Source organism: Carettochelys insculpta, chromosome 3 (genome assembly GCF_033958435.1).
Source record: "Carettochelys insculpta isolate YL-2023 chromosome 3, ASM3395843v1, whole genome shotgun sequence".
Taxonomy (NCBI): domain Eukaryota; kingdom Metazoa; phylum Chordata; order Testudines; family Carettochelyidae; genus Carettochelys; species Carettochelys insculpta.
This window is the reverse complement of record NC_134139.1, coordinates 189,792,421-189,817,048: the sequence shown is the minus strand read 5'-3', so window position 1 is coordinate 189,817,048 and position 24,628 is coordinate 189,792,421. Positions and strand designations below refer to the sequence as shown.

The 24,628-nt window shown below is 50.1% G+C and overlaps 1 protein-coding gene and 1 non-coding gene across 2 annotated transcripts in view; both read left to right on the top strand.

Annotated features, from left to right (window-relative positions):
- The first annotated feature begins 6,161 nt into the window (after nucleotides 1-6,161).
- On the top strand, nucleotides 6,162-6,243 carry TRNAS-AGA (transfer RNA serine (anticodon AGA)). The gene has a single exon. It is a non-coding gene; the product is annotated as a tRNA-Ser (tRNA).
- Nucleotides 6,244-6,277: 34 nt separating this feature from the next.
- The window catches only part of HS1BP3 (HCLS1 binding protein 3), a 100,155-nt gene continuing 81,804 nt past the window's right edge, over nucleotides 6,278-24,628 (top strand). The window contains exons 1-2 of the mRNA XM_074991327.1: nucleotides 6,278-6,428; nucleotides 17,747-17,912. Coding sequence (XP_074847428.1) covers nucleotides 6,388-6,428; nucleotides 17,747-17,912 — 207 coding nt within the window. The 5' untranslated portion in view covers nucleotides 6,278-6,387. The remainder of the gene's footprint in view (nucleotides 6,429-17,746; nucleotides 17,913-24,628) is intronic.

Genomic DNA, 24,628 nt, shown 5'->3' with positions numbered 1-24,628 from the left:
GTCACTGGTTTGGTAAAAACAAACAATTTTTTTTATACACTCATCCCTCATTTACCGAGTACTTATGAGTACTCGCTAAAATGAGGGACAAACATGCCTACTTCTATTCACTAAAAGAGTGAACTTCCTCTGCTTAGATGATCCAGTTGAGGGTTCCCTGGCTGGGGGACAGGGAGACCCACAACTGGCTGTCCTCCAGCCAGGGGTCCCTGGCCAGGGTGTGGGGAGACCAGTAGCCCTGTGGCTGGAGTGGGGCCACCTGGCTCCCTGCCAACACTCCCAGCCTGTACCTCCCTGCGCATGCTCTGGCTGCGCCTGCTCCCAACACCCACCCAGGCCCCCCACACGAACTTCTTCTGCAGCCCCAGGAACCAGTCACCTCCTGCTCCACTGAAGTGGCCCCCACCTTTTAACCCTCCCTCCTGCTGATGGCCCCAAACTGCCGCTAGCCTTTAACCTTTTCCAACACCCTCCCCCTGCAAGGTTCACTTACTTTTAAAAGCAGCACTGCAAGCTGCCACTCCTTCCCCCAGTTAGGAGCACTAGGAACCAATCAGAGACTTCAGTGTGTATTTAATGGTAATTTAATGTTCCCCGCCCCCAATGAGTTTTTGCCTATGAGCAAAAAACTGGGAACCAGATGTGCTTGGATAGCGAGGGATGAGTGTATTTTTGAGCCCTTGGACCAAAACAGTGATGAATGTCCCTAGCAGGTTCAAACACTTCTGGAGTTACCTGACCCCCAGGCAGGGAGGGAGCTGCGTGTTAAGAGAACCCCATGTCTTCAGACCCAAAGCAACGTGGATAAGGGGCAGATGTAATGCTGAGGAAGTAAGTAACTGGTATTTTGGGGAACCTTTGGCATTTGTGCGCCAGCAGGCAGCATTTGTTGTGAATGTGCATGTTTGTAACTTCATCACAACTAGATCAGTGAGCAAATGTCCCTACAAACGGGAAACAAAGACACCTGCCAGTAATGCTATTGCCTCCTCAGCATGTGTTTGCAAACTCACACCTCAAGTTTTACTAAGCTGTTTTTACGTTTATTTCATTTCTACAGGAGAGCAAAGTCTCACTGGCTACATCTACACGTGAAGCCTACATCGAAATAGCTTATTTCGATGTAGCAACATCGAAATAGGCTATTTCGATGAATAACGTCTACACGTCCTCCAGGGCTGGCAACGTCAATGTTCAACTTCGACGTTGCGCAGCAGCACCACATCGAAATAGGCGCTGCGAGGGAACGTCTACACGCCAAAGTAGCACACATTGAAATAGGGATGCCAGGCACAGCTGCAGACAGGGTCACAGGGCGGACTAGCGCTTCCGGGGCAACAGCTAGCCGCTCCCTTAAAGGGCCCCTCCCAGACACACTCAGCCTGCACAGCACGCGGTCTGAGGAGCCATAGGCACACAGACCCCGGGCGACGCAGGCATGGACCCCCAGCAGCAGCAGCAGCAGCAGCAGCAGCCGCCAGAGGTCCACCCAGCCCTCCCGGCAGGAGCAAGGCTTGCCCTGATCCATGCCATGCGGGAGGCAGCTGAGCACCTCCTTGCTACACCGGAGGAGGAGCTGCCCCCAGGGCAGCAGGGCTCAACCCCCAACCCTGCAGCACCCTGCCCCCCCGCCTCCGCCTCACACGCCGGCGGCTGTGGAGCTACCCCACCAGCACCGACTGGTGGGAGTGGCTGGTGCTTGAGGAGTGGGACGACGACCGCTGGCTCAGGAACTTCAGGATGAGCCGGCAGACATTTATGGAGCTGTGCCAGTGGCTCACCCCCGCACTCAGGCACCAGGACACTGCCATGCGGCGTGCCCTCCCAGTGGAGAAACGGGTCGGCATCGCTGTCTGGAAGCTGGCCACTCCAGACAGCTACCGATCCGTGGGACAGCAGTTTGGTGTCAGCAAGACTACCGTTGGGGCTGTCCTCATGGAGGTAAGAGAACCCACGGGGGGAGGGCAGGGCAGGGGAGGGGAGGGCAGGGCGGGGCAGGGCAGAGGAGGGTGGGGGAGGGGAGGGCAGGGCCACGCACACCCTGCTCACCCCTCATTGGTGCTGTCCCATGTGCTTTCCCTGCAGAATGTGCGTGCCATCAATGCCATGCTCCTGCACAGGCTCGTGAGGCTGGGGGACCCAGATGCCACCATCGCGGCCTTTGCCACCCTGGGCTTCCCCAATTGCTTCAGGGCTCTGGATGGGACTCACATCCCCATCCACGCCCCGCATCACAGTGGAGGACGCTACATCAATCGCAAGGGCTACCATTCTGTGGTCCTCCAGGCCTTGGTGGACAGCCGGGGCCGTTTCCAGGACATTTATGTGGGCTGGCCTGGCAGCACCCACGACGCCCGGGTTTTCTGGAACTCGGGCCCATGCCGCCGGCTGGAGGCGGGGACCTACATCCCCCAGCGGGAGATCCCTGTGGGGGACACCACCATGCCCCTCTGCGTCATCGCAGATGCGGCATACCCCCTCCGGCCCTGGCTCATGCACCCTTACACGGGCCATCTCTCCGCTAGCCAGGAGCGCTTCAACCAGCGCCTGAACCACGTGTGCCAGGTGGTGGAGCGCTCATTTGGCCGCCTGAAAGGACGCTGGAGATGTCTCCTGACCCGCCTGGATGCGGGCCCCAACAACATCCCCCTGATTGTGGGTGCCTGCTGCGCCCTGCACAATTTGGTGGAGAGCAAGGGGGAGGCCTTTTTCCAGGGCTGGGCTGTGGAGGCCGGCAGGGCCGACGTGCAGCCACCCGCTGCCCCCAGTCGGCAGGTGGACCCCGAAGGGACCCGGGTCTGGGAGGCCCTGCGGGCCCACTTCGATGATGAGGCCATGGGGTGAACTCTGCCAGGCCCCCCACTGCCCACTCCTTCCTCCACCACACTCCTGCCCCAACGCCCACACCATGGAGCACCCAACCGCACCCCCCTCCCACTTTTCCTGGACAAATGACAGCACGCACTTGTGGCTGAACTTAAACTGCTTTTTCTTTTAGAACTTTTTTTTTTAACTATAAATAAAACAAGAACAAACTATATACAACATGTGTGGAACAAAAGTAATGTGTACAAATAAAACAATAATAAAAAAAAAGTTTGCTCACTAATAAAAAGAAAACCAGGGAGGATAAAGGGGAGAACTATTTACATGGGGGGGACGGGGCAAACGGGGGGCACAAATTAATAAGTCACAACTATATACAAGGAGGGGGGCCACATCCCGGGCCCCTCGCCCCTAAAGTCCGGCACTGGGCGTGGGCGGCTGGGAGCCCCGCCGTAGCTGCAGCCCTGTCTGGGGCTGGCTGGGGGCGGGGCGGACCGGAAGATATGCCCAGCGAGTCTCAGCTGGCTCCAGGGGTCCCTCGGCGCTCCGGCCCTCGGTGGTGGGTGGCGGGGTGATGGCGGACGGGATGGCGACGTGCGGAGCAGCTGGTGGTGCGGCGGGTGGAGCAGGCAGGGCGGGCGCTGCGGCGGCCGGCGCGGCATGGGGGCCAGGTAGTCCACCAGGCGGTTGAAAGTCTCCATGTAGGCCCCCCATGCCTCTTGGCGCCAGGCCAGCGCCCGCTCTTGCAGGTGCAGGTGGCGTTGCTCCACCCGCAGGTGCTGCTCCGCGACCTCCAGCTGCCGACGGTGGATGGCCAGCAGCTGGGGGTCCGTCGCCGTCGGCTGGTGGTGGCGCGGGGTCCGCCGTCGAGCCCGCCGTGGGGCCGGTCGGTCCTCGGCCGAGGGGCTTGCCTGGAGCGATGGCCTCGGAGGGGTCTCCGGGACCACTGATGCCTCGCCGGCGCTCTCTTCCGGTCCTTCCGATGGTGCAGCTGCGGGACACAGGAGAGGACGGGGGGAAGAAGAATGGAGACAGGCGTTAGTGTGGGCCCCGAGCCGTGGCCTTTGTCCCCCCAGCCCTGTGCTGCAGGTTCCCCATCCCTGTCCCCGGGAGATGCTGCTGTGATGGATGGGGTTCAGGGGTCCCCCTGCACTGCACCCCGTCCCCTGGTGGGAACGACTCTCACTTCACTCCGCAGGGTCTGACAGGAGAGGTTTCTTAGGCCACAGATGCCCAGTTTCTCCCAGGAGTGACAGCACCAGCTGTCAGAAGAGACAGTCCTTCCAACCCGTCCTGGGGAGAAGACCCCAAGGGGTGCCCCTCTGGGGTGTAGCTTTCCCCCTCCTCAGGCTGAATGCCTTCCAGCTCTCCCTTCCCCTAGCCTCTACCTGCGGCCCCCGCCGCCCCCCGCCATTCAAAGCCAGCTCGGCGCCTCCCTCCTCTTTGTTCAGGGCAGAGGTGTCACCTGCCAGCTGTAGCCCCAGGATCATCCTTTGCCCCTGGGAGCTATTCGGCTCTTGTTGCTCATATCTAGCCTGAGTCTCCCTTTTGCACTCCCCCTACTCCATCACATGCTGCTGCTGCTGCGGGGTGTCCCACCCCCTCCTCCTGGGGGCCCCTCGAGGTTCCGCTCCCCCCTGCCCCGGGGATGGGGCATGGCACTGTTGTGCGGGGTGTGGGAGGGCAGCAGGGGCTGATGCTCTGCTGTGGGGGACATGGCCCTGCTGTCTTTGGGGCCATGGCCATGTGAGCATGTGGGGGGCCCTGGACACATATCTATTACCCCCACCCCTCAAGCCCAGGGGTGTACACCAGAGGGGGGTACATACCTGTCAGTCCACTCCCACGGTCCGGAGATCCCCGGGGGGCGGAGGCCCGGCTGCTGCTCCGGGATGGCAGGAGGAGGATCTGCAGCCCGGATTCTGCGGAGGAGGAGCCCTCCTTCTCCTCCTCCTGCCGCGATGGCCCGGGGGTGGGCTCCGGGGGGGGGGCCCTGGGGTGCGGGGCTTACCTCCGGGGCGGACTCCGGCTGCAGGGCCTGCTGGGGCTTGTCGTCCAAAGTATCAAGGGTGGCTGGAGGGGAGGAGGTGTGCCGGGGGCCCAGGATGTCCCTGAGCTCCCTGTAAAAGGGGCAAGTGACGGGGGCGGCCCCAGATCGGCCAGCCGCATCCCGGGCCCGGGCGTAACCCTGCCGCAGCTCCTTCACCTTACTCCTGACATGATCAGGAGTGCGCGCAGGGTGACCCCGGGCAGCCAGGCCCTCGGCCAGCCGAGCGAACGCATCTGCGTTCCGCCTCTTGCTCTCCATTACCTGGAGCACCTCCTCCTCCCTCCAGAGCCCCAGCAGGTCCCGCAGCTCGGCCTCCGTCCAGGAGGGGCCCCGCTGCCGCTTGCCGGCCTGGCTGCCAGCCTGGCTGGGCTGGCTGCCCTGGCTCCCCTTGGGGGGGGTCCCCTGTGGGCGCTGGGGGCGCTGCCGGGCGGCCATTAAAGGTCCTGTGCCTCCTGTGGCTGCTGAGGGACGTGGAGGCTGGCTGCGTGTCTGAGCTGCTGCCTGTATGTTCCCTCAGCTTCCTGCACAGGAAAGGAGGGGGAGGGGACCTTTAAGGGGCCGCTCCACGCGGCCACCATTGAGCTGAGGGGCTGGAGAGAGCGTCTCTCAACCCCTCAGCTGATGGCTGCCATGGAGGACCCCACAATTTCGACGTTGCGGGACGCGCAACGACTACACGGTCCCTACTTCGACGTTGAACGTCGAAGCAGGGCGCTATTCCTATCCCCTCATGGGGTTAGCGGCTTCGACGTCTCGCCGCCTAACATCGAAGTTAACTTCGAAATAGCGCCTGACACGTGTAGCCGTGACGGGCGCTATTTCGAAGTTAGTGCCGCTACTTCGAAGTAGCATGCACGTGTAGACACGGCTACTGTCCAGTTTGCATTTTCAGGACCTGAGCTATTATTGGTGCCAAATAAAAGAGGATCAGGGCCAAGTTCAAAGTCCTTCTGTGCACAACGGAAAACAGGCCCACAAGCGGGTGAATCACCCTTGCTGGCAATATTCTGTCCCTTATGAGCAGGCAAAAGTTATTGAGGGGATGGGAACCTTTCTCTGACAAATAGTTTGAGAATTGCGATTAAGACAGGTTTTAGAGAGTGAGTTATTGTATGAAGGTGGCACTGAGATTTCCAAAGGCACGCAGGGGGAACTAAAGTACAAACAGGTCTGGTGAAGCTTGTGGCACACACAACCAGAGGCAGCTCTAATCATTTTTCTGAATAAACACACATATGACCGAGATGTGTATAGAAGCAGCTTGAGAAGACTCCTTTACCAGGAAGTAGTCGTGGCCGAGTGGTTAAGGCGATGGACTAGAAATCCATTGGGGTCTCCCCGCGCAGGTTCGAATCCTGCCGACTACGGTTCCTTTTTGGCTGCTTCCAACCCACACTCCGTAATTTCAGCACACGCCCTGCTGGGACAGAGCGGCCGGAAAGCCCGGCTCGGCGGCAGCCGGCTGCTAGCGCGGCAGCTCGCGGTACTGTGCCTGGGCTGGAGGCTGCAGGATGCAGCAGGGCGCGGCCCCTGCCGTGCTGGTCACTACCAGGTGAGCCGGTGGGAAGGGGGGTGCGCTTCCCCTGTTGGGTGCCGCCCGCCCGGGGCTGTGGCCTCCGCGGGGCCCGGCCCGGCCTGGGCCGCACGAGCTCGGCGCCGCTCCCTAGCCCACGGAGCCGGCCTCCTCGGCCGGGCGCTGCCGCCAGCCCGCCAGTGGCGCGGGGCCGCTCGGCCTCTGCCTGGGCTGGGCCGCGCCGCCGGGGCGAGCGACCGCAGCGCCGGGCACTGCCTGGCCCCGGCCCCCTGCGGAGCTAGCAGGCCGCTGCCGGCGTGGGCGCCCCGGGCAGGTTCTTGTCCCCTGGGCTGGGTGCAGAGTGGTGCGACTGGCAGCAAACTTCGCACGTGCCGAGGTTCCCCGGGTGGGGGCTGTGCGGGGGGAAGCCCCGGGTCAGGGCAAGGAACAGGCTCGCTCTGGGCAGCGGAACCCCCGTAGCTGCGACCGGCCGCTCCGCCGCTGATCGGGCAGGTGCAGAGCATTGCTAGGGCGCCGGCGGGGATTGCAAAGGTAGCGCTGGCTCCCCAGTCCCGTCCAGTCGGGCGCCTGCAGTTCCGCCCCCCCGCGATGCGGGGCTGGCAGTGAAACATGCGGGTGGGGAGATTATAGAGGTGGGTTCTCCAGTGTTTGAGGCGCTGCAGCTGCCTGCCTGCAGCAGGGGGGCTGGGGGAATGGACCGCTGCAGTTCATCCCCGCCCCGGCCAAGGTCACACCGGGGGTTGCCAACTTTCCCGGCCTGGGCCCCATTGCCGCAAATCCTAACTTAACAAAAGCTGGAGGCGGTTGCAGAGGCCCAGGGCTGTGGCAGGACCTGCAGGAACAGCACTGGCTCCAGGGCGGGTGTCCTGGATCCTGGGGATGGTGGGTTGCAGAGCCCACATGGTCTCCAGGCTGCAGGCCCCTAGTGAGTTTCAGGGACAGCAGGACCCTGGAGGGGCAACCTGGAGGCCAGGACACAGGGTTGGCAGAGCTGCTCCCTGGGTGTGGGGAAGGCAGGTGGAAAATTGGTCTAGAGCTGTTGGATGGTCTAAGGTCATCAAAATGACTTATTTTTATTCATGTAAAAACAGGAGATGGGAAGGGCACATACTGTGTTGCGGGCTTTGTAGCTACGCCTCATCCACCAAAAATTATTTTATAAATGTGTGATTATACAAAGAATAGCCTGAAAGTAAACATTGTTCACTTATCAGTCAGGGCCTCTTCCTGCTAGGTGTTAAGGGCATTTGGCTGCCCATCAATCCAGGGGACAACAACAATAGAAACCTAATTTCTTTTAATCAAAGTTTAGAGTTTGTAGAATGCAGCAAAACTTGTGGAATTAGCAGGTTTGTTTGATATTTGTTGGAAAATGAGTGTTTCAGTGGGATTCTAGAAAACATTAAGGGCAGAGGTGTCCATCATTTACAGTAATCTAATATGTATCTCCCATGTAATGTGGGATCTTCCTCCTTTTGTATTTATTCTGTGATCTTCCACATGGAATTACACTCATCTCTCGTTAAGCGAGTACTTCACTCACGAGTACTCGCTTAAATGAGGGACACGTTTACTTACCTTTGTTCACTCTCTACAAGTGAATCCTCTGCTCATACGAGGCTAATCACCTCCCCACGGCTCTCACCTGCCCTAGTCTGACCACCAGCCAACCACGCGGCCCCAACCCTTGGCAGCCTGACACCCTCATCAGGCTGCTAGCCCCACAGCAGTTTGATCCCTGCTGCCGGCCCCATGGCCCCAACCTGCGGCAGCCTGACCTCCCCCACCCCGCCAGCCCCGCGGCAGCCTGACCCCCCCTCCCCGCACCTCCGCTGGCCCCGCAGCAACCTGACCCCCCCCCCCCCCCACTCCGCCAGCCCCATGGCAGCCTCACCTCCGGCCTGGCAGACCAGCCCTGTGGCAGCTTGACCCTGCATGCCAGCCCCCTGTCACCCAACCCACGGCAGCCTTAACCCACCTGCCGGCCCTGTAGACTGGCCCCGCGGCAACCTGATCCCTGCTTCCCCTCCCCACCAGCAGCCTGACCTAACCTGCTGCAGCCTGACCCCAACCCACACCCCCAACCACACACCCAACCATCAGCAGCCTGAACCACCCACCTGTGCACCCAGCCACCAGGTGTTAACCCTCCCTTCCACTCATGGCCCCAAACTGTCTCCAGCCTTTAATCTTTTCCAACCCCCAAACCCAAGGTTCACTTCCCTTTCAAAAGCAGCACCACCTGCTGCCACTCCCCAGGCTCCAGCAACCAGAGACTTTTACTTGTATTTTAATGAGAATTTAGTGTCCCTCTGACGAGTTTTCACCTGTGAGCACAAAGGTGGGAACCGATGGTGCTCGTAGAGCAAGGGATGAGTGTATAATTATATCCCAGTTTCTGTACAGCTCTATCCCAGTGGCAGCCCCTAACTCTGCTAGGATCCAAGAATGTATCTTTCCTCCTGAGAGTATTTCGAGGGGGTCAGGGATTCATTCAGTTCTGTTTTAAAGAATAAAGTGAAATTTTAGTAAGTGTTTATTGGGCCGCATGCAGAAGCAACTTTTTGGAACATTGAAAAGTTTTTAAAGTGTGTAGCCTCCCATGTTTAGCTAATAGCCCCTTCTCTATGTAGTGCAGATATGGAGAGGGCTCTTTTGGGGGCTGGTGGCAAGTGTCTGAGCTCTTCTGATAATTGATGGGTAAAAAAGAAAATGGTTAAACTTTTCCAGTTTTAATTTTCAAAAATCACTTCCCCAGAAACCTAAGCACAGCCAAAGGGATTTTACCCCCATTATTACAGTGTAAGCTCAGCCTGAGACAAAGCCTTGGCCTTATCATCTCCACAGGAGGTGGCTTGAGACAACAAGAAAACGTAGGTTATATATTGAAAGACTCATCAGCAATGAAGTCTTGGGCACACAGGGAGACTCAGTCACAAGCCTGACTTTAAGAACAAGTAATTTACTGACTTCACTGGGACAACTGTTTAAATACTGTGCGGAATTGGGGCCCATTCTGAAACTAGGGACTTGAACCAGGGGCTGCAGGTATAATAGGCACAGGAAGTCTCAGCCTTCCCTCCTGCTGAAGACCTGGGCTGCTGCTGTTCTCTTACCATTTCTGGAAGTACCAGCTGCTCACTGTGCCCCTCCTCTTGGGAGGGGAGCGAGGGGGGATGTTGCAAGCCAGTGGCTGGCCAGGCACATCTGGTGGGGAAGTGAGGCAGCTTGGCCAGGTGCTGCCCAGTGCTGGGGGCGGGGGGACCAGTGGTTTGGGAAGGGCAGTGTCTCAGCCCAGGACTGGGGCTGGCCCAGTTTGGTTTGCCCAGAGGTGGGGAGAGGGGCTTCAAGGGTTGGGAGGTGGGCGGATCAGCCTGCCCTTTGCATTTGCTTGTGAGACACATCTACTGGAAACAATGTGCATCTAATCTGTGGTCTGCATCCTGCCTTTTGTGTGTATCCTTATCTCCACCTCGCCAGCAGCAAGTGTTCTCACAGTGCCTGACTCTTAGGAGGGGTGCAAATGTGTGTGTGTCCTAGGGTGGCTTGTCCCGCTTTGCCCCACCAGGCGTTCCTACTGGGGAGCGGGTTGGGGCACTTCTGCAGAGGAGTGTGGTTAGGGCACAGGTGTCTGTCCTGCTCTGCCCCACCGCGGCGCAGTGTAGTTGGGGCATGGGTGATTGTCTGGCTCCTCCCCACCAGGTGCATTGTGGAATCCACATTTGCTCCAATATCTGCAAAAATGAACCAGGGATATTCATGGATTTGCTGGGCTCTATCAATGAGCTGCAGTCATCGTTGCAGTCGGACAAATAATAAATATTTAATCTTGCAAATTTAATATAGGAAAAATTTGCATGTACTTTTAATAGCACCCATTATCAGAGGTTCATCTTTATTTCTGTTTACATGCAAGCTTTGTGGTATTGAAGTAGACTGTGTGCCTCGGGGTTAGAGCCCTGGTCTGGGACTTATGAACCCTGAGTTTTGTTCTTGGTTCTGTTGCTGATCTACTGGGTCACCTCTGCACTTCCATTTCCCCATCTCTGAAATTGGGTTAATGATGCTGCCCTCCACTGCACAGTGCTTTGAGGTGTATTGATGAAAAGTGCAGGTTAAATCTCTTTAGTCTGGCACCCTCAGGGCCTGAGCAGTGCTGAACTGCAGGAGGTCAGTATTGTCTAGTGGCATTACCAACACTTCCACTGCTTATTGAGCTCTTGGAAGGTATTTAGAGGTGAATTACAGCTAAATAACAACACAGAACACTGACAGCCAGGACTGGTGCTTGTAAACAAACTTTATGGGACGGTGGGAAACTTGGCCACACCCATGATAAGCAGACATCTGATTAACTAAAATCATGGTGGACCAAGGATGTTGCCAGACCAGAGAGTGCTGGGCTAGGGAGGTTAAATTAGGTCTTAGTACTGTCTTCTTTATATAAAAAAAAAACCAGCAGTCACGTAGCACTTTGAAGACTAACAAACTAATTCATTAGGTGATAAGCTTTTGTGGGACAGACCCACTTCTCCTTTATGTAAAATACATTAAAAGGGGAGTGTGCAGCAGGGTATGAGATACTGCAACAGATTAACATTGAATTTGTCGGTCTCTGCTTGTTGGCTCTTGCTCCATCACTCTCATTTCAACATAACTCCAGCTGACCTCTACTTCCTTTTCTTCTCCCATCTCCCTCCCTTTAGTTTCCTTTCAGCCCTCTTTACCTTCCCTTCTGTCCTAACCTTTAACACCTTGTAAAATAAAAAACCATGAATAGTACCTACAAATCAAAACAAGCAGTAACAAAAAACCATGTCCCTAACATGTAGTTTGTGAGCCTTCATTCTGTTGGCTCTGTCTGTATGTAAACTCTCTTCTGCCGCTCACTTGTCTTTAGGCCCTGATCCTGCCATCAGGCGTTTAGCTTTACTGCTAGTACAGGCTGAACCTCTCTAATTTGACTGCCTCAGGACCTGATCGGCGCCAGATGAGAGAATTTGCCAGACGATGGGAGGTCAACATTGTCTAGCACATTACACTTCCACTGCTTACTGGCCCTTAGAAGACATTTAGGGGTAAATTGCAGTTAAATAACATCACAGAACAATGAGACTCATGACTGGGGGCGGGAGACAAACTTTATGGGACCACAGGAAACTTGGCTAGACCCACGATAAGTGGTCATCCAGCTAACTAAAATCATGCCTGATTACAGATGTTGCCAGATGAGAGAGTGCTGGATTAGAGCGATTCAGTTTATAGCAGCATTTCGTAAGAAGTATGAAATGGAGAGAGGGAGGCCAGAGCTGTCTCAGTATGTAGAAGATTATATGATTCCATCTTAGCCTTCAACGACTGTGCAAGATAAGTGGGTAGTACATGGTTCACTTAGACTATTGACAAATCCCTGTTGGGACCAATATCTGGTGGTGGGCAACGGCCTCCTTTGTCCCATAACAAATGGTGCTCTTGTTGACTAATGGGGGAAGTCGCACTGATATCAGTGAAATGACTCATAATAAAATTGCAGCGCTTCTCTTATGTTGCAGGATTGGGGCTCTTGTATTATAAATATGTCTGGGCAGGAGTTATCTCTTATGCAGTGTAATTATAGAAGGCTGAGCCTGGTGGGACCCTGGGATGCTACCAAAATTCAGTTAATGACAATCTAGGTACCAAATGTTCTAAGGATGTTCATTTTGAAACTTGAGCGATTCAGCCCTGAAGTAGCTAAAAATAATGCATCTGCCTGAATTGCCCTGCCAGTACCTGTGGTCAGGCCTGACAGGGTATTGTAGGGGAGAGGCAAAAGGGCCTGGAGCTCTGTTCGCTGCTGCTGCTACCTTGGTGGTCGTGGTGGCTAGAGCTCTGAGCCCCTTTGAAGTGTCGGCAGTGCTGCTCCACTGCTCTGTGTCGTGTGGGAATAGGGCAGTGCTGCTAACTGCCTTAGGCCCCTCCCCTTCCACTTTTCATCCCGCCCCTTCCAGGGTGCAGAGCTGGGGCTCGTGGTCGCAATGTCTGTCTGCCCCTCCTCCTTTAATTTTAGGATCACGCTTTCCTAATTAAATGAGTAAACAGATTCTCTCCCTGTGGGAGAGGGTTGCACAAATAACAGGGAATATAACTCATATATGACTCAAATAACTCATGAGAAACAAACTGTGTAACTGACTGTACTCAAAGGCTGTGGCCACACTTGGCCAAAACTTCGAAATGGCCATGCAAATGGCCATTTTGAATATTCCTAATGAGGCGCTGAATTGAATATTCAGTGCCTCATTAGCATTAGGACACTTCCGTCCGCGGCACTTCGAAAGCCCACGGCTTGGCGTGGCTATATGGGGGTCCTTTCCAAAAGGACCCCCGTGTAGCCACACCAAGCAGCGTGCTTTTGAAAGCGGTGCTTTCGAAGTGCCACGGCCCAAAGTGTCCTAATGCTAATGAGGCTCTGAATATTCAATTCAGCACCTCATTAGGAATATTCGAAATGGCCATTTGCATGGCCATTTCGAAGTTTTGGCCAAGTGTGGCCACAGCCAAAGTGTTGTTGAAGGCACACAGTTAACGAGCTGCAAACATAAATATTTCCTTCTGTAGCATCTTTTAGTGATGGTAAACTTAGCTGTTATTTCCAACAATATGAAAAATATCTAAGTCAGTGTGATTTTTTTTTTTATTAGTGCCTGTTCCTTCAACAACTCTCAGCAGCCCTTGTATCTTAATATAAAAAATGTGGACTAGCTATGAGATTTCATCTGCACAAAAGAGTTGTTCTATGGTGCGAGGAAGCTAGAGTAATGGTGGATGGTTTGTCTGTACATTTTCTGTTCTTATAGCTGCGGGTGGGGAGGTGGAGAACAAATTGCTTTATGAATTTCCAGTACAGAGATGTGTCTAAGGGTCTGTTGCCAGAAACAGAACTTAATCAGAACTAGCAGTCTGTGGATTTGTTGACAAAGTCCTACAGATTCAATCTGAGTAAACATTTGGAGAGTGTTGTCTCTAATGTAAACCTATATTTAGAACAAAATAAAACAGATTTTACTCTCAGATGGCCCTTAGTCACCATTGTTGGCTGCCACTGATGGAGAAGACACTTCAAAAAATATCCATAATTTACATATGAGCAAAGCAGTCTTCTGTGTAAACATCTAAGCAATGTGGGCCTATTTCTGTTCTTTTACATTGCAACAACCCTGGTAAAGTCACTGTGCCTCTGTAACTGAGGACAGAGTTTGGCTTAATTTTAAAATGAGGCCTTTCCAGTGTTCAGAGGATGAAAAGAAAATTTGGACAAGACATATCACATAAAGCATGTAACATTCAGTACCTAGGGTGAACTCCTGGCCTCAGTGAAGCTTGTGGAGATGAGATTATGCCCTCTTTCAACATGATCTGCAAAGAGGTGGGAGGGAGAAATGGGGCTTGTGTAATAGTTGCTTTGTCATTTCTAAAGAAAGTTCAGATTTTTTTTTTTAAATCCAGCTTGGTTTAACATAAGAAATTTTGTCCTGTCCACTGTGAAAAACTGATCTGTACCTAAAGACCTATGTATTTTATGACGTCACGTAAAAGCACAGGGAAACCTGACTTGTTGAGAGTGGCAGGGCGTCGGAGTAAGGTCATTTAAAACTATTTCCTTTCTGTTTTAAAAAATACATTAAAACACATGAACACTTGGAAGAGAGGCGGTCTATGTCAAAGATTCCACAGTCTGCCTGTGACAACTGAGGAGTCACAACTTCGTAGGGTGCTGAGGGAGTTGGCTGATGTGTTTGCAGAACCATTGGGTGTTATTTTTGAAAACTTATGGTGATCGGGGGAAGTCCAGAGCAATTGGAAAAAGGCAACTGTAGTGCCCATCTTTAAAAAAGGGAAGACGGAGAATCTGGGGAACTTCAGACTGATCGGACTCACCTTAGTCCCTGGAAAAATCATCAAGGAGATCCTCAAGGAATCCATTTTGAAGCACTTGGAGTCGAATTTTCAGAGCAGCCCTACTGAGGTATCAAAACAAAAAGCAGTCAAGTAGCACTTTAAAGACTAGCAAAATAGTTTATTAGGTGAGCTTTCGTGGGACATACCCACTTCTTCAGACCATAGCCAGACCAGAACAGACTCAATATTTAAGACACAGAGAACCAAAAACAGTAAGCAAGAAGGACAAATCAGAAAAAGATAATCAAGGTGAGCAAATCAGAGAGTGGAGGGGTGGGGGGGGAAGATCAAGAATTAGATTGAGTCAAGTATGCAGACAAGCCCCTATAGTGACTCAGAAAGTTCCCATCACGATTTAAACCATGCATTAATGTGCCGAATTTGAATATAAATGTCAGTTCATCCACTTATCTTTCTAAAACGGAGCGCTAATTTCTCTTCAGTAACACACATACCTTGAGGTCATTGACAGAATGCCCCATTCCACTAAAATGTTCACTAACTGGTTTGTGGATCTGGAGTGTTTTGATGTCTGTTTTGTGCCTGTTGACCCTTTGTCTAATTCTAACTCCCTTAGACAAAGGGTCAACAGGCACAAAACAGACATCAAAACAATGACCTCAAGGTATGTGTGTTACTGAAGAGAAATTAGCACACGGTTTTAGAGAGAGAAGTGAAGGAACTGACATTTATATTCAAATTCGGAACATTAACACATGGTTTAAATCGTGATGGGAACTTTCTGAGTCACTACAGGGGCTCGTCTGCATACTTGACTCAATCTAATTCTTGATCTCCCCCCCCCACCCCTCCACTCTCTGATTTGCTCACCTTGATTATCTTTTTCTGATTTGTCCTCCTTGCTTACTGTTTTTGGTTCTCTGTGTCTTAAATATTGAGTCTGTTCTGGTCTGGCTATGGTCTGAAGAAGTGGGTCTGTCCCACGAAAGCTCACCTAATAAACTATTTTGCTAGTCTTTAAAGTGCTAATTGACTGCTTTTTGTTTTGATAGTGTATAGACTAGCATGGCTTACTCTCTGTTACTATCCTGCTGAGGTATGTCTCTGTGGGAGCAGTTGTCCTGTTGACTTCCCTTCCTCACAACTGTGAGGAGTACCGGAGTTGATGGAAGTACCCTCAGTGTTTTTGATTTAGCCTGTCCCGACTAAATCAAACCCCAGAAGACTGACTTCCAGAGCGCTGATCTTCTTGTAAGCATAGACGTGCTCTCAGGTATGGAACCAAATGGGAGACAATGCTGTGGATCCTAAAATGGCAGAATAGAAGACAAGTTGGAGTGGGATTAAATGAGCATTCTGATTGGCTTCTTATCTAGCTTCTTAAGCATTTTGGAAAAGGTATGTACTTTGAAATATCTTGCGATTTTTCTGTGTGCACAACACCTCCTTTGATCTTACAGAGACAGGTACTGAGGTGTCAGTGCTCAGTAACGTTTCTTTGATCTGCAGGACTTTACCATTTGCAAACTGTCTCATCTTTAACAGCAACGAAGGGTCCTGTGGCACCTTATAGACTAACAGAAAAGTTTTGAGCATGAGCTTTCATGAGCACAGACTCACATGAGTCTGTGCTCACAAAAGCTCATGCTCAAAACTTTTCTGTTAGTCTATAAGGTGCCACAGGACCCTTCGTTGCTGTTACAGATCCAGACTAACACGGCTACCCCTCCGCTACTTGTCTCATCTTTGTAGTCTTTCTCTTTCAAGAAACATGGTTATAGTTTTTCTTGAATACAGCCGTTTTCTTCACACTCATGTCAAGGGAGAGCAACTTGCAAGCTCTGGACAGAGAAGCCATCAGTGACTGTAGTGTGTCTTCATTATGAGCAATGAGAGCTGCATCATCTGTGAAGAGGAGTTCCCTGATAAGGGCTTTCTTAAGCTTAGTTTTGGCCTTGAGTCAACAGCTCATTAGATGTGGTTCAACAGTTCCGTTACCTTGGATTTACTGTCACCACAAACCTGTCCCTGGACGAAGAACTGAACATCAGAATCAGGAAGGCAGCTACTATTTTTGGCAGACTTATGAAATGAACATGGAACAATCCTAAGCTGACGGTGAAAACAAAGACACTCATCTACCAGGCGTGTGTATAGAGTGTCCTGGTATATGGATCTGAGAGGTGGGCCACCTAGGCGAACCAGGATTAAAAATTGAACGGCTTCCATCATTGCTGCCTCTGCAGAATTGTTTGTTTTGGGGTTATAAAAAGTAAACTCTTAAGGGGTTCATTATTAATACCTGCTTGTCTATGCTGGAGCCAGCCAGCCAGCCAGCCAATATGGGTCTGAGACCCACTGGGGTTAGTTAACCCTTTTGTAAATATCTTGATCAAATACTTCTACATGTTTTGTACTGTTTGGCTGCAGTAAATTGCTTATTTATTTAAGTTTTTCAGGCATGTTTAGAACAAGTGTTTAATTACTACTCAGCCTTTGGATTTAATAAAAGCATTTATGGTTAAATTAGTGCCATGATAATATCCTGCATAAATAATAATTCCAGTAGTAGTCAGTGGAAGTTATGTATATGCCAGAGAGGAGGACCCAGATCTAGAGGTCCCTTCCCATAATTCACTATGGCAACAATTGTTTTAAGAATAATAATTTTGATTGCTTTGGCCCTTGTGGTGTTTGTGGCTGTGAAAGTCTGCAGGTCTGTGGTGAGCTGAATGCTGTGGAGAGTGGTTTAATTTTGCTTTGGTTACTTGAAGCTGGAGTTCCTAGCAAAGAGTGCATATATTTTAAATAACAAACAGAATACTACAAGCAACAACAGAAGGAATTTCTCAGCAGAACTGTAAATGATTAATTTTTTTTTTTACACAGATAATCTCAGGTAGTATAAAATGTAAGTTTAAGCTTATTATGTATTTAAATGGGACTTAGGGGCCTTTGAAATAGGAGTTAGGCACTGATATGCATCTGTAGGGACCTAAATTCCTGTGAATATGTGGTTCTTAGGCTAAAATCCTGTGGACATTAGTAACATATTGGCTACGTTTCTTTTGGCAGCAGCAAACTTAAAGTTTGTGGTTAAAAACAAATGCCAAATGAGTATCAGTCTTGTTGCTGAAGTGTATGCATTTTCCAGTGTCTTTTGTTAAAGCTTAGTGTGGTCAGGGCTTAGGAAATAAATATTTAAAGAAGCAATATATGTTATTTTTTTAGCATAGCTGGTGATGTCATATGTCTCTAAATAGGAATGGTTTAAGGACCAAATTTAATTTCAGCTTTGAAGTCTTTTAAAATGGGAGTCTTTTTGGTGAATTCAGTGGACCTTTCATCAAGTGCTCTCTTTGATGGTCTGTAAAGGTGTTCAGATCAATGCTGTCTGTATTTGAACTGACTTTTTTGTTTGTTCGTTTTTGTAGGCAAGTTCAGAATGCTCACACAGGGATAGACTTGTCAGTTCCAGAGTACCAGGAAATCCATGGGAAGATGATGTCTGGCCACGTGGAATATCACATTGTAGTTGTTACCCGGCTGGCTGCATTCAAATCAGCAAAGCACAAACCTGAAGATGTGGTTCAGTTTATGGCAAGTAGTTAATCATTGCTATGTTTGATAAAGAAGTCCTTTGTTTTTCTCCCCCCTCCCATCAGCCTTTCTTAAGTTTATACTTTTTAACGTTACACATCTGATTGTATTCACAATCTTCAGTATGACAGTACGGTTTGGGTTGGTACAGAAATAACAGTACTTTTGCATTTCAAAGCAGTTTTCAAAAGTAAGTGAATACTATGTTATCTCCACTTAAGACCTAAGGTAGGAAATTCTAGTGCTCCATCATCAACATCTTCTGAGGCTCCTTATGTTTCTTGTTAAGCAATAATGTGATTTCTTGAATTTCATATGTACTCTGTTGTGGGATTGGTTCAATTCCCTGTTTATTGTTAGCCACCCTGGCATTTCACCCTTTCTGGGGGAGTCTTAAAGTAAAGCTGATTTATAGGAATGGAATTTTATCCCATCAAATATTTTTTGCTCATTTGACCCTTGACTTTAGAAAATAGTTTGAACATGTGGAAGTAATTGTGAATCCTGAGTTTGTGGAGTAGTAGGAAATATGCTTCACATTGGTTTACTGTGTGTTTTTGGTATTCCAATAGTACCTGTGACTTAATCACAGGATGCCATAGTGCTATCGTACAAACAGAACAAACAAGATGGTCCCTGCCCCATGGAGCTGACAATCTAGGTATAGGACCAGAGATCTCAGATGGATACAGGCAGACAGAGGAGTAAAATGAGACATTATTGGCCAGTGTGAGAGACAGTGTTTTCAATGCACCAAGAGGCTAACCAAAAAAATCTTGACAATGTAGGTGTCGTGGCAAAGATGTGGGGGATGATGGAACATGAGGAGTGAAGGATTGCATTTGCTGAGGTTAGGGAGGAGGATGTTGCAGTAAGCAAGGAGATGATAAAGGTCTAGATGAGAGTTTTATCTGTGTGGATGGATTAGAAAGACTTGTGTGTCTCTTAACTGACATTTTAAAAGGGAAATATTATCTGTAGTCAATTGAGATGATTGTTTCTGGACATCATGTCCTTCAAAATTTTAGATGTAGTGGAACTCATCCTCTGACACTGAATTTTTATTTGTAATTGGAAGCAGAAAACATGCTTTCATGGTTTTTCAACTGCCAATGGGCTTCCTAACTACAAATGAACAAGTCATTGAACTGGACTAGCTGAATAAACTGAAATAAAGACAGTAGTTTTTCTGCATCTGCAAAATATGCTCCTGCTGTCAAAAGATGGTTTAACATTTCTTAAGGATGTACGAACAGTCATAGAGGGTCAGGTCAATGGTCCATATTTTTTCTTTGTTTCTGACAGTTGACAATACCAGGTTTTTCAGAAGGGAAGAACAAAATAGGCTGTCATCAAGCTATCCATCTCCTGTGTCCAATCCCAGCTTCTGGCAATCAGAGGCTAAGAGAACCCACAGCAAGGGACTGTATCTCTGACTGTCTTGGCTAATAGCTATAGATAGACTTATCCTCTGTGAACTTATATAATAGTAAGTGGAACCCCTGTTATACTTTTGGTCTTCACAACATTCTGTGCAATGAATTCCACAGGTTGTTTGAACATTTTATGAAGAAATACTTCCTTTTAATCTGCTTCTTAGTAATTTCGTTGGGTGACCACATTTTTGTGTGTTATGTGATGTTGTAAATAATACTGCTTTATTTGCTTTCATCACACCATTCATGATTCAATAGACCTCTGTCTTATTTCACCTTAGTCATTTCATTTTCAAGCTGCAAAGTCCCAGGCTTTTTTAACTCTTCCTGCAGATGGAAGCTGTTCCATATCATCTTCATTTTTCTTGCCCTTTTCGATACCTTTTCCTATTTTTTTAGTTAAAGATGGGGGTGAGGGCAAATGAGAATTTGGAGAAGTTGTCAGTGCGGGTGGGACTGGAAGTCAGAAGAGAGGCTGAGTGACAGGGTGTGAAGGAGTGGGTTGATGGGAAATGGTGAAAGAGAGTAGAGAATAGTGAAGACCAAGTTGAGTGAAGATCCCTTTTTGTGAGTGGGAATGTTGTACAAGAACTACTGATCCATTTGAGAGGTGGGGACAAGGAAACATCCAGCCCTGGGGTTGGATGGGTCATCAACATGGAGTTGAAGTCACCAAGGATATTGTGAGGAGGAGAGAGAAAGCAAGGAGTCAAAAACAGAAGGCTGATGGGCAACAATAGACAACAATGACATGGAGGGGGAGTGGAATGAGAAGGGGAAGACTTGGAAGCAGCAGGAACAGAAGAGGAGGTCTGACACCCCCACCACTGTCTGCTTTAAGGGGAGGATTGTGATAGAAGAAAGAGCAGCTGCAGAGTCAGATACAGGGATCCAGGTCTCTGTGAGAACTAAGAGCTAGAGAAAGGGAAATAGGATGAGACTGTGAATAGCTATGGTTTTTTTTTTTAAAGCAATGGAATGAGCAAAGGAGTGAAGTTGGTGGCAGCATGCGTGAGAGAGATGTAATTTCTGTCCTATATCATTGGGAGACCACATTAAATTAGGTTTAACTATCTTTTGAGTTCCATTGTAATAAATGAATGGTTTATGTATTACGGGGGGATGGGGGGGCACAATTGTCTGTAAACTCTCAAAGGGAGAGATGTGAGACGTGTCAGACCTGGTGTTCTACACAGAGTAATATGCCAGACAAGAATGGAATTTTGAATGCAAATTCTCCACCTTTGGTTATAGAATTGTAGAATCGTAGACCAATACAACTGGAAGGGACCTTGTGAAGTCATGGAGTCCAGTCACCTACCCTCACAGCAGGACCAAAGCACCTTCTAGACTATCCCTTATAGATGTCTATGTAACCTGCTCTTAAATATCGCCAATAATGGAAATTCTGCAACCACCCTAGGCAATTTAGTCCAGTGTTTAACCACCCTGACAGTTAGAAAGTTTTTTCCTAATGTCCAACCTTAACCTCCCTTGCTGTAGTTTAAGCCCATTGTTGCGTGTCCTAGCCTCAGAGGTCAAGGAGAACAATTCCTCTTCCTTGTGACACTCTTTTAGGCGTTTACAAACTGTTATGATGTCCTCTCTGTCTTCTCTTTTCTAAACTAAAGAAGCCAGATTCTTTCAGGCTTCCCTCATAGCTCATGTTCTCTAGACCTTTAATCATTCTTGTTGCTCTTCAATGGACCTTCTCCAATTTCTCCATCTTTTTTAAATGTGGTACTCAGAATTGGATACAGTACTCCAGCTGAGGCCTAATCAGTGCAGAGTAGAGCAGAAGAATGACTTCTTGTGTCTTGCTCACTACACTCCTGTTAATGCATCCCAGAATCATGTTTGCTTTTTTGAAACAGCCTTACATTGTTGACTCATGTTTAGCTTGTTGTCCACTATGACCCATAGAGCCCTTTCTTCAGTACTCCTTCCTAGACAATCATTTCCCGCTCTGTATGTGTGAAACTGATTGCTCCTTCCTAAGTGGAGTACTTTTTACTTATCCTTTTTAAATTTCATCCTGTTTACCTCACACCATTTCTCCAACACCCCCTTACCCCAGCTTTTGAATCTACATCCTGGGGAGAGGGCCATTATTTTCTGAGGCCAAAACCAAAGTCCCAAGCAGAATAAAGGAATGAGTGAAGTATTCATGGTAATTCTGGTTCTGAATCTGACACAGTTATGAGCTTATGACCGTATGTGGGGTTTGAAGGAATGGTATCTACCCAAGCCTGAAACAAGAGTTGGGGTGACTCTGGTAAGTTTCTTGGCATGTGTGTAGGGACTTATTTTGTTTACTGTGTTTTCTCTGTAATGCTGTCAGCCTAAGAATAAACATGCTTCCTTAGGAAGAGCTCTAACTGTAGACAGCACACTGCTCCGAAGAGGCCCTCTTAGCAGTCTGGCTTGCTGGGAAAGTGACAATGTAGGCAGGGAACTGCACAACCTTGGAAAAAAAACCCAGTTGGGAGGCAGACATTTGCAGGTCTGTGCCCAAGGGAGGAGCAGGCAGCCTCAGTGGGACCTTCAAAGGACCACAGGGAGGGAACGTGAAGGCGGTTGCCCTGAACTGTGATAGTTTGGTAACAGCTTTTTATTGACTTGTGCTGCAAGAGACACTGTGTGCATATAGAACAACAAGAAGTCCTGTGGCACCTTGTAGACTAACAGATATTTTGGAGCACATGATGAAGCAGGTCTTTGCCCATGAAAGCTTATGCTCCAAAATATCTGTTAGTCTGTAAGGTGCCACAGGACTTCTTGTTGTTCTCAGAGATACAAACTAACATGGCTACCTCTCTGATACTTGTGTGCATATAATCAGAACTAGTTTAACAAGGGAAACATATTTAACTTACAGCTGTATCATAACTCTAGCTCCACCATTTCTTTGAGATGAACAATTTAGTTTTACCAGTTATGCTGCTGTTTGAATGTGTAGTAACAGAGAGAGAGCCGTGCTAGTCTATATACTATCAAAACAAAAAAGCAGTCAAGTAGCACTTCAAAGACTAACAAAATAATTTATTAGGTGAGCTTTCGTGGGACAGACCCACTTCTTCGGATCATAGCCAGACCAGAACAGACTCAATATTTAAGGCACAGAGAACCAAAAATAGTAATCAAGGTTGACAAATCAGAAAAAAATTATCAAGGTGAGCAAATCAGAGAGTAGAGAAGCAGAATGGGTGGGGTTGGGGAGTCAAGAATTAGATTAAGCCAGGTATGCAAAACAGCCCCTATAGTGACCCAGAAAATTCACATCCCAGTTGAAATCACATGTTAATATGTCGAATTTGAATATAAAAGAGTTCAGCAGCCTCTCTTTCAAGACTGTTGTGAAAATTCCTCTTCAGTAAGACACAAACTTTTAATGTGTGTGTGTGTGTGTTTGCATAACGTTGGGAATCAGTATGTTTTAAAATTCCATGTTCTCCTTCGAGTGTCCCCGTGGGTGCTCCACATTAGGTGTCGGGCTCGCCCAGCGCTGCAGATCGGATCTTCCAAGCAGTTTCTGCCGGACTGCGCATGCGCTGGTGCGCGCCACTCCCTTGCGCGCTCCTGGCCATGTGCGCGATCCGGTCCCTGCCAGTTCCTCTTAACTGCCGTCGCCTGCAGACGGAATCTGACTAGGCTACGGCCAAGTTAGCGTATTCAATGGTTTTAGCTGTTTTCTTTAAAGTTTACAAGTTCTTAGTCTATTGTTAAGTTAGCCAGTTGTTCTCAAAAAAAAAAAAAAAAAAACAAGAAACAACAAGCGGAACGGAATTCAGTCCAGTCCAAGTAACAAGCGGAGCACCGGAGGCCAGGAGCCTAGGGCCATTAGCCCTCCTGCCGCGGCAGGCTATCCGAGAGGGGGAAAACAGCACAGAGAAGGTGCTAAGTACCCCATTAACAACTGAAAGACTCACCAACAATGTCCTCTTCAGGATTCAAGAAATGTGAGTCTTGCCGAGGGGCAATGCCAGCGTCTGATGGGCACAGTCACTGTATAAGGTGCCTTGGGGAGTCCCATGTCCCGCAGAAATGCTCCTTCTGTGCAAAATTAACAGCCAGAGCAAGGAAGGACAGGGAGATGCGGCTTAAAATGCTGCTCTTCGACAAGGCCCTCCAGCCAGACGTGCCGGAGCGGCCGCAGCAGGAGGGACCCTCCGGGGCCCATAAAAGGAAAGCCGCCTCCCTGACCCCATCAGTGCAAAAACGGAGGAAAGTCTCCCCAACCCGATCCCTGCCGGCAGCAACAGCGAGCGGGACGGGAGGAGCGCACAGCCCCCAGCCGCAGCAACAGCTGATCGGCGGCGGCACGGAGAGTCACGTGGAGGCGGCTCAGCCTCCGATGATCAAACAGCCGCCCTGCACCGCAGGCAGGGCGGCGGCTAAACAAGCGCCGGTACCGGCGGCACCGCAGGCAGCGGCACCGACCCCCAGGGAACCGGCGGTGCAGAGCGCACAGGCACGCAGCCTGCAGGCATCGGAGGACACTGCCCGTGCGGCACCGCCCATGAGCGTGCCGAGCGCGGCGCGGACGGGGCCGAGATCCCCTGCACGTCAGGGGGCAGACCCACGCCCTCAAGGGAGGGGGAAGGCTGCACACAAAACGAGGCACCGCAGCCCCTCTCCAGACAGGGCTGCAGAGTTGCTTTCTCTCAGCCCTCCGCTCATGCTGCAGACTCCAACTAGAAGGCAGGGGTCCCCCCAGCCTACCCGGAGCACCCGTCTCCATTTTTACAACCAGCCTCGCCCTGGCTGGGACCACCTTCACCCTTCTTGGGGTTTGAGCCGCTGGAGTACTATCACAAATCGCTCTCTCCAGTGTCCCAGGTCTCTCGACGATCTCACTCCCCCAGACGCAGGGGGTATGCACCAAGGGAGTGGTCTAGGTCACCTTCCCAAGAACAGTGCCCATGCTGCCATGGTCGTCCCTATCACGCGGCGCATAGACACCACCGGCAGTCTACCAGGGAAAGATCCCCACAGACGGTCCCGTATCCCCAAGGGCAATCGCGAATGGGGACAGAGACTCAAGTATCTCAGGGGGAATTGGTTATGGAACCCCGAGATTTTCCCTTGCAAGCTTCCAGCGAGTGGATGTACCATCACCAACAGGAACCAGAAGGGTCCAGAGAGGCGTATCCTGGTGGCTCCTCACTCTCCTCCCCGGACGAGGCTACGGCCCCGTGGAACGTCCATCCTCCGGACGATCTCAAACAGTTTCAAGAGCTGTTTAAAAGGGTGGCCTTCACGCAAGGCATCCAGACAGCA